Source organism: Nicotiana tabacum, chromosome 8 (assembly GCF_000715075.1).
Source record: "Nicotiana tabacum cultivar K326 chromosome 8, ASM71507v2, whole genome shotgun sequence".
NCBI classification, from domain to species: Eukaryota; Viridiplantae; Streptophyta; class Magnoliopsida; order Solanales; family Solanaceae; genus Nicotiana; species Nicotiana tabacum.
Genome location: NC_134087.1, coordinates 7,339,008 through 7,349,232, shown reverse-complemented (window position 1 = coordinate 7,349,232; position 10,225 = coordinate 7,339,008). Strand labels below are relative to the sequence as shown.

The window sequence follows — 10,225 nt, the reverse complement described above, 5'->3', positions numbered from 1 at the left end:
GGGATCAGACTTGGAAAGATTAGAAACGGCTGAAAACAAAAATACCAAAGGGGTTTGAATAATCAGAAGAAAATACAAAGACAAATCACAAAATTACTATTACATTGAAGTTTTTTCTGTAATTCTTGGTGGTTTTCAAATCTTGAAGTAATTTCTGATGTATTCTGGGCTCGAAATGGTTTAAGGAAGTGGGATTGGTTGTTGTTGATCTGCTGATTTGCACTACTACACTGCTGCTGATTCCTCATCTTCTCTTGCTTTAATTTCTGTCCCCAGGTACTTCTCAGACCCCCATGAATGTATGAAATGTGAGCTTGAAGCCATGTAATCGACTGGAAGCCCAAGATGCACATTAGTCTCCTGACATTGAATATTAAATGTATTTTCTTAAAAGTTTTGTATTAATTTAGTACATCTACGGTCCATTACGTTCATTCATGTCATTAAGATTTACTATGAATTCATTTATAGTTTCATGTTGGATGGCTTGCAAAAAGAACACCTCTTGTCGGGGTTTATTTAAATGCATTTGGTTTAAAAGCTACTCCATGCTTAGTATAATATGTATTCCTTCATGTTGCTACTTTGCAAATTTGGCTTAAGCTATGTTTTCTCCATCTATCAGCTTGTTATTTTAGTTCTTAAAGAATTGAAGTGTGTTTGACTAAGTGAGCTGAATACCTTTCTCCTAAAACTGAAATTCTGTGTCTGTTATCTTAGTAGTACAAGTTTCTTGACATCTGGTGGAAATTTTGGTATGTGTCTTTGGTTAAAAATAAGTTTTCTTGGTTGAATATGTGGAAGTTTCATTATAAGTTAAAGTCAAATTACATATGGAGTCACAGACCTCTTAATTCTTCCGCTGAGTGAATTTTAGCTTTACTCCTGAAAGTTATGTTGTGGTCAGTTAGTCTAGGACATTTGACCATGTTCTTTGTTTATGGACTTGACAGTAGTTTAGCATGATTTGAGAATGTTTCCTTAGATTGCTGAGCGATGAGATTGTTAAGTTAATTTTGCAACATAATGTTGAATTTTGAAAGTTAGTGTTGGCAAACGTACTTAAATGCTGGATGCTGAATTATGAGGTTAATGTTTGAGCAAATATAGTGGGCTCGTTGCTGGCCCAAATCCTTTTATGTGATTGAAGGTGCCTAGTATTATCAAACATGGACTTATAACTGGTAAGGGCAATTTGAACATTAATTTAGAGTAAACCCAACTTTTGGACCTCTTTTTAGTTAGTTAAGTATTGCCCTTCACAATTAGAAATCGAGGTGTGCCACTGGTGAATCTTCCATGGCCCTCGCCAACTTGAAAACGCGTAGGTGCTTTAGGCGCGTAATTTTAAATTAACTTCCTTAAACTCGGGTGTGCATTTCATGTGATCCAAATCCATATCTCAACAACGTTAGATAAAATATGTTGCGGATCACGGGTGCATTTCATGTGGCGTGATCCAAAGCGTGTTTTAAATAGCGTTGAATCTTCTTAAAAATGAACAAAAGCGGTTAATAAATCAAAATCTACCATATGTTAAAATACGTGTTAAAATCATATAAATAAGCCAATTATAACAACTGAGCGACCGTGCTAGAACCACGGAACTCGGGAATGCCTAACACCTTCTCCCGGGTTAACAGAATTCCTTACCCGGATTTCTATGTTCGCGGACTATAGTACAGAGTCAATCTTTCCTCGATTCGGGATTTAAAACCGATGACTTGGGATACCATAAATTATCTCAAGTGGCGACTCTGAATAATAAAAAATAATCACGTTTCGATTGTCACTTTAAATTGAAAAAAACTCTCTTATATACCTCCCTTTCAGGAGGTGTAGGAAAAAAAGGAGGTGTGATATCTACCATTTCTCTTTTCTGTTAATTTCGATAGAAAAAATTAAGAAATGAATTTTCAGACTCGTACAGAAAATGATATTCTATAAAGGAAGAGAAAGGTAAAGAAATAAATGAAGCAGTAGTTTGCAGAGAATATACAGTTCGATCTTGTATAAGGAAAATGATTTATAAATGCAGGCAACCACCAAGCATGACTGGAGCAACATATCTAAATATTTATTATCTATCCATCGGCAAGTCTGCCATTTCTCATTATTGATTAAATGATTAAACTCTCAATTATATTATATATACTAATAATATAAAGATTTTTTGTACCATTAATATAATATATAATGCATTAATTACTTGTAATTATCTTATAATGACATGAATATGCAATTCATTTTGTACCTAACCCCAATAGTCCTGCCTCCATATATGTAGTATCACCAACTCTTTTCTTAATGATTTTTTCTTTTGGCAAATTAAATTATAAAATTGATCGGTCGATTAAAATTAATTGTATTCACTAACCAAAAAATATACTCCCTCCATTTTAATTTATGTGAACCTATTTTCTTTTTGGTCCGTTCCAAAAAGAATGACCCCTTTCTAAATTGGGAAACAGTTTAACTTAAACTTCTAATTTTACCCTTAACGAGAAGCTTTTATAACCACACAAATACTCTGGCCCCTTTTTGACTTGTTTAGGACTACAAATTTCAAAAGTCTTTATTTTTTTCTAAACTTCATGCACAGTCAAATAGGTTCATATAAATTGGAACGGAGGAAGTATATATAAAATATATATTTTTTTAACTATTATCTTTTGAAATGCCTAAAAATATGTATTTCTCTATTTTCTTCGCAAGGGAACCCCTAGCCCACCCACCCAAAATGTTTTATTGATTGGATCACATGGATGGTTATTTACGAGCTTCGAGACAATTCCATAAAAGCATGTTAGTGACAGCTAAGTTTTGTAACAAACACCTACATTGGATAAGCATGGTCATGTTTATTCTTATGTATTTCCTATTTCCCTTATAACAAAAAGATGCTCGCGAGACAAATTCACAATTTTAAGTTTATGAGTTCGATATTATAGTTCGTTTAAGTTATTAGGTTTTAAATTAATAATTTATATATATTTAATATATTTTTTAATTAAAATAAATATATAATTTTAACCACAATTATTGAATTCGGCTGAACCCGTGTCCTGCATGCTAGCTCCACCCCCTAGATGCTCGTACCACCCTATAGTATACTACAGTGCAAAACTCATGAATTGCATTAATTGACACCATATTTTATTCTTATATTTGCAGTATATATAGGCTGACAAAAGGGCTCTTCAAGTCATCCAAAAGCTTTATTTGCTATCTGTCTATTAATTTGTTTCTTAGAAGAAATTATTTATTCTCTGAAAATGCCTTGCATAGCTTTGGGACGTTTTGACGATTCATTCAGCTCAGGGTCTATTAAGGCTTATATTGCTGAATTTATCTCTACGTTGCTTTTCGTCTTCGCCGGAGTTGGTTCCGCCATTGCCTACAGTTAGTAACTCTCTTCGTTTCTTTCATTTAATTAATTATTTATTACTACTAATACTTACTTATGAACTCAAATACGTACATTACGTACCTTTGTTTACGCTGAAATATTTTTTTGTTAATATTTTACGTAAAGTTTCTTAACGAGAAAGTAACGCTCACTTTTAAGTCATAATGATACCATGTATAGAACAATTACTAACATGTAAACAAAAAGTATATACATTCAAACCTCTTGATAATATCCTCATTTGTTCCAAATTTTTTTGATTGTTATAGCAAAAGTATTGTTATAGAGGACATATATTATAACAAAGCGTAAAAAGTGATTTTTATAGAAAACTTGACTTTGATGGTGAATGACTGTCATATAACATCATGATGTTATATATAGACAAGTGTGACCGTAGAGCTTTTACAACACCTATTATATACATATATAATAGGCGAAATTCATACGGAGACACTTAAAGTTGACACGATCTTTCATTTAGACACTTGAACTTAAGAGAGTTCCTATTGAGCATTTATACTACCCGAAACTTATTCCAATTGAGCACTTCTTGCTGAGTTGGCACATAAAGTGAATTTCACCCGATATAGGCGCGTGAAGACCCAAAAAAATAGATTTTTTCTTTTTTCTTTTTTATTTCCTTCATCTTCTCCCTCAGAAACAAAACAGATCTGCGTCTCTTCACTGCCAGAATTCGGCAAGAGAAACCGGCGACCTCATCCTCTCCAAAAAACCAACGAGTTCCCCTCTTCTTCTCCCGTGCTGGTCACAGAAAAGATTCCAAAACCCTAGGAAAACGATCTGGGTTCCAACGAGCTCCCCTCTTAACAAGAGTTCAATGTTCTTCAATTTTTGATTTTTTAATTTTTATTATTGGATTTTAATTTTTCTTGTAAATCCTGGATTTGATTTAAGGTTGGAGAAGTCAAGAGCAGGAGCCGCATCCCCTTGTTGCAGAGAACTGCAATTAAATGAAATCCACCATTAATGGGTCTTTAAAAAGCTTGAAGGTTTAAAATGGGTTACTTGATTTGATGAAAATTTGGGAAATTAATATTGGGGTTGTCTTCGGGTTGTCGTGGGGAATGTTTAGCTGAAGTTATAACAAATTTGGTGGAGTTTCTCTTTAAAATTTGGATTAAAATCATGCTTGGAACAAGAACATACATGAAAATTATGAAGAACACCAAGACCACTAATTATTTTGTTTATTAAATAGATTTAACATAGTTTTTCCTTTTTTTTTACTCAAAATAATATATGTCCTTTTATTATTCTTCATTCGCCACGTCAGTCGCGAGTGCATTTCACAAACTTTGTAAGTTTGGCTGATTGTCAAATAAGTGCTCAATTGGAATAAGTTTCGGATAGTATAAGTGCTCAATAGGAACTCTCTTAAGTTCAGGTTTCTAAATGAAAGATCATGCTAACTTTAAGTGTCTCCGTATCCGTATGTATTCCGCCTGTATAATACTATGTGACAAGCGTAGTTTGACACTCTGATATCGTAAGTAACTTGTTATAGCAGGTAAAACTACGTTACTCCTTTGGGCATTTTGGCTTTGATTGTTATTCTAAATAAATTTGTACTTCAATTATATTAAAATGCAGACAAGTTGACAGCAGATGCTGCTCTTGATCCGGCGGGACTAGTAGCAGTTGCAGTTTGCCATGGATTGGCTCTGTTCGTGGCGGTTGCTATTGCCGCTAACATCTCCGGTGGTCACGTTAACCCTGCGGTTACTTTTGGTTTAGCTCTTGGCGGTCAAATCACCATTATTACCGGCTTGTTCTACTGGATTGCTCAGGTTTTGGGCGCCATTGCAGCTTCCTACCTCCTCAAATTTGTCACTGGAGGACTAGTAAGTCCTAATCATATAGTATTTCTTAAATATACTTAGCTAGCTTAGATTTTGTTGTAACTTAAAAAAAAATTGAAGTTGTGCTGAACGTAATTTTTAAAAATTAAAATTGTGTTTGGACATATATTTTATTTGAAAAAAATTAAAATTTTATGAGTGCAAGAAAAAATTTCACTTAAAAACTGCCCTAGACCATTTTTTGGGAACTTGAAAAAAGTTTTCAATTTTTTTTTTCAAAAACTAATCAAATTCCTTGAACAAACAATGTTTCAAATATTTTTTTGGAAAAAAGTTGCCAAAATCTATGTCTAAATGGATCCTTACTTTGGATGTGTGCGAATAAAATCTCAAGTAGAAAGTAAAAAAGAAAGTGCTTATAATAAGAAGTCGATAATCTTAACGGTGTGAGGTCTTTGGGAAAACCATGTGAGTTTGGCTCAAACCAGACAATATTATATCATATTGAGGGTGTGTTTGGCATGAAGGAAAATATATTTTCGGAAAATGTTTTCCCATGTTTGGTTGACTTAAATGTTTTGGAAAATATTTTCCCCATGAACTCATTTTCCTCCCTGTGAAGAGAAGGGAAACAATTTTCCAAAACTCTTTTTCAACTTTCTCCGTCCCTACCAACCCACCCCACCCCACCCCTACCCCCACCTTAAATAAATGTGTTTAGCCAAATATTTATATCCTAATTGTCATTTTATGTAACAGAATTTGATATTTATGGTTAAATCAATATGTCAGGCTGTTCCAATTCACGGCGTGGCAGCAGGAGTGGGAGCAACTGAAGGAGTTGTAATGGAAATCATTATCACCTTTGCATTAGTGTACACAGTGTTCGCAACAGCAGTTGACCCAAAGAAGGGAACATTGGGCACCATTGCACCCATTGCCATTGGTTTCATTGTTGGTGCTAACATCTTGGCTGCCGGTCCATTCTCCGGTGGTTCAATGAACCCGGCCCGCTCTTTTGGTCCAGCTGTGGCCAGTGGTAACTTCGCTGGAAACTGGATTTACTGGGTTGGACCACTAGTTGGTGGTGGTTTGGCTGGTTTAACTTACAGCAATGTGTTCATGAACTACGACCACGCCCCTCTCGTTAGTGAATTCTAAAAAATTGTTTGAATTTGATTGTGTTGTGAACTCCGTTTGCCTTTTGTAATAAAAAGGAAGACAAGCAATACTAACATATTGCTGATTCTTTCTTTTTTCATATTTACCTATTTGTATTGTTTTTCTTCTTCCTTTTAAGCCTTTGTAAAGATCCATCCAACTTTGATGAAATGTTCGAAATGATGCATGAGATTTGATGAGATTGCTTTCATTCATTGATATTGGTGTGCTTTATATTTTGAAATTGTGTTTAATGTTTATGTAATAATGATATAATCTTTTTATAACAAGTACAATAACTCATCAACAACAACAACCTAGTGAACTCTCACAAATGGGGTCTGGGGAGGGTGGTGCATACACAGACCTTATCCCTACTTCAGAGGAGTAAAGAGGCTGTTTCCGGTAAACCCTCGGCACAAGAAGGAAAGAGACAGTGTATCAGTAACAGCGAAGGAATCCAGAAAATAACACTAGTAACGCAATAACTAGAAAATAGGGAGCAAAGTAATAATACCAAGCAGTAACAAAGGCACAGTACTACAGACGCAAGAGAATAATAAGGACACAAGGACCACTAAACATATTACAACCTAACCTACGACCCTAATGAAGTGTTAAGAACACAGCTGAGCCACTAGCAGCCTAAAACAAAACACTATCATACTAACCTTCTATCTCCTAACCTTCAACCCTAATGCTCAACCTTCACAACTTTCTATCAAGGGTCATGTCTTCGAAAATCTACATCCGCACCATGTCCTGCCTGATTACCTCTCCCTAATATTTCTTAGGTCGCCCTCTACCTCTTCTCATCCCCGTCAAGGCCAACCGTTCACACCTCCTTACCGGTGCATCCAGGCTTCTCCTCCTCAAGTGTCTAAACCATCTAAGCCTAGCTTCCCGCATCTTGTTTTCATGGGAGCCACACCTATCTTTACCCGGATATTTTCATTCATAATCTTATCCAGCCTAAGTACAATAACTCGGTAAGATTATTTAACTTTTATACACCGATAACGTAAAAGAATTTTTACACTATTGGATAGTTACATGTAACCACCAATAAGTAACTTGGCAAATAAGCTTAAACTACACTTCTTTTACACCACGTAAGTGCACATAAGTAAAATGATAAATTGACTCTAAGTGAAATTAGTAACTTACAAAATAAAGCAAATAATTTGCATATAAGTCAAATGTATTGATATTCGTGAATCGTGATACAGTAGTAGCAGTACCTTTATAGCTTTTGGAGACAGTGTCTCTTATTTAGACTTTCCCGAATTCACGTTTGGTAATGAAAACAAAGTGTGATTAATAATCCAACAAACAGATCGATGCTAATCGTTATTAAAGGGTATATAAATATGCCAGTTTTATTTTGTCAATAACTGTTGACTTTTGGCTTAATGATTGATTATCTTGCCAAATAAACACTTCCTAACATTATGATCCACTCGTCATGTGAGCTGTCTTAGCTCGAGTCTGGGTACTGCCTTTGTATTGAACTGTCTTCAGTGCTAGGAAGTAGCATTATATTATTATAGAAGGGGCAATTATTAGAACTTAAGCTTTTGGGGCACCATAAAGTTTTATCTTTTTAGCCCGTTTTAGTGCTCCATTAGCAACTTCCACCAAAACTATACAATATCCCCAAAAAAAAGATCGTTATGGAAATTGAGCAAAGCATCCTACAAATTCAGTAGCAAATACATTAATGTAATTTGAAACAAATAAAAGAAGAAAATCGAAGATAGTCGTTAATAAGTTTGTTTCTCTGTTTACCCTAAAATCCGAGTGACAATTAAATTTGTATTGAGATCTTAAAGATATGTGATTTAGTCCAATATCAATTGATAATCAAAGAATCAAGCGTATAAATTAAAGAAATAAGTTGAATCAAACCAGTAGACAAGCCAGTCTCGACCTCGAGCTAAGGTGACCTCGAGGTAGGTTAGTAAGAACAATAAAGCTAAAAGACAATTCTGATGAGCAATAAGCAAGAAAGTGAAGAATGTATATTGTCTTGTCAATGATTGATGCGTTACAAATGATTGGGATCCCATTTATATAATGAGGGAATCCTAATAAGGTACACTTCTAATTGTCGTAAGGAATCTTATTATACAGTTGTCTAACCGCCTAGTACAAATCCGTTCCGAAATTTACGCCGTGATCTCAGGGCCACAGATGTCTAACGGTACTATTTCGAGGTTGGTCATACTTGGCTTCGGTGTTCAACAAGCACTTCGATCTTCGAGCCTTGTACTCCGCCATCGGACTTGAGCCCGGTCTATCTCGTACTTGTTCTCGGAGCGACCCCTCGAGTCTACGAAATTGGGCATGCCTGATTTCAATGGTACACATATAGTCCCCACGTTTCTTAGAGTTAGACGATAAGAAACGATTTGAGCCTTGATTTTTCGGAGCCCCTGATGATGATGTCATCCCCGTGACGTATGCACTCGAAGTGATCAAAGTGTCCTAGCGGTTCGTTTTCCCAAACATTAAATATTTGCCAGTGGCGGTCGGGCACTAGCGCCACCGAACCGTTGCCGCTTGCCTAGAAATACAAGGCCCCTTCTTCGAATTGAGAACTTTACTTCCATCTTTAAACCTCCTCCTAACTTCTCTGATATCTCCCCTCCTCTTCATTTCTTTCTCTTACCATCTGCTACTTCTGCCTTTTTAACACCGAAAAACACAAAACTCCGCCTCTTTCCGCTTCTCTAAACCAAAATCAATGGCGAAAACCTCTAAAGCAGTTCCCCAAAAGGAGAAAGCTTCATCCTCTTCTTCCCATTCGGCCAGTGACAAAGCGTCAGCCCTTCACGAGATCGTACTCAGTGCCTGCATCATAAAGAAAAACTTCAGAGTTGAAAATCTCCCCCGCGGTTCCTGGCCAATGTGAGCATGCATCGAGGTATATCTCTTCGATGACGGAGAAACACCTCGAGGCTATGAAAAAGGATTGTGGCTGGGGAATGAGGTCGTGGTACAGATCCCTACCCCCGAGGAGAGTATCACCACTCATGTGGAGGGGTTCCTAAGTGTTTACACTTACCCCTTCACACTGGGTCCCCTCGATCCAATCGTGATCGACTTCTGCATAAGATATCAAGTCACCCTCGGCCAGATCCACCCTTCTTTCTGGCGCATAGTGATAATGCTTCGCTATTTTTCCAGCAAGGCCGAGGGGCTCGAGTTCACCCAAGATAGTTTATATGAGTCTACCAAACTATAGAGTACCAGGTCATCTATGAGTTTTCACTGAGAATACTAATAAAACAGTAAGTAAATAAGATATGGAGTTTTACGTGAAAAAATCCCTGCTCAAGGGGATAAAAAATCACGACCTATACTAGTAGGATTTCAACTTCACCATGAGCAACTTTTAGATTACAACCTATGCAATCTAGGAATTAAACTCTTAATCATATACTAACTTGTAATACACCTATTACAAGCCACTTTACAATACATTTATTACGAAGACTTCAACTCATGTCTAACTCTAGTCACGACACAAACACAAAGAGTTTTTGGTTTTACAAAGGGGTTCCTAAGCAAAGCTTCTAGCTAAGCAATTTGGGAATTACAATAAGAAAAATCACAAAGTTACAACTCAACTAAGGACGACAAAATACTAGATTTAGGAACTGGTACGTAGTAGCATTTAACTTTGTTCTTGAGGCTTTTGAGAATTAAATTCACTATAGCAGAAGGCTTGAATGCTTGAAGTGAATTCTCAAGTCTTCAAGTAATGTTTTGTTGTAATACTCTTGTTAATATACCTTTGATGACATCACTTGAATGATGTAAGCACTTG

At 36.0% G+C, this 10,225-nt stretch overlaps 1 protein-coding gene across 1 annotated transcript; it reads left to right on the top strand.

Annotated features, from left to right (window-relative positions):
- The first annotated feature begins 3,208 nt into the window (after positions 1-3,208).
- On the top strand, positions 3,209-6,593 carry LOC107832543 (aquaporin TIP2-1). The gene is made up of 3 exons (XM_016660407.2): positions 3,209-3,402; positions 5,024-5,274; positions 6,025-6,593. Exons 1-3 carry the CDS (start codon positions 3,276-3,278, stop codon positions 6,391-6,393), a joined length of 747 nt encoding a protein of 248 aa, XP_016515893.1. The 5' UTR covers positions 3,209-3,275; the 3' UTR covers positions 6,394-6,593.
- The last annotated feature ends 3,632 nt before the right edge of the window (positions 6,594-10,225 follow it).

Excerpts from the sequence above, each read along its gene's own strand:
- LOC107832543 (XM_016660407.2), top strand. The coding sequence starts at position 3,276 with ATGCCTTGCATAGCTTTGGGACGTTTTGACGATTCATTCAGCTCAGGG. Across the intron at positions 3,403-5,023 it reads TGGTTCCGCCATTGCCTACA|ACAAGTTGACAGCAGATGCT; the intron begins GTTAGTAACTCT and ends ATTAAAATGCAG. Across the intron at positions 5,275-6,024 it reads AATTTGTCACTGGAGGACTA|GCTGTTCCAATTCACGGCGT; the intron begins GTAAGTCCTAAT and ends TCAATATGTCAG.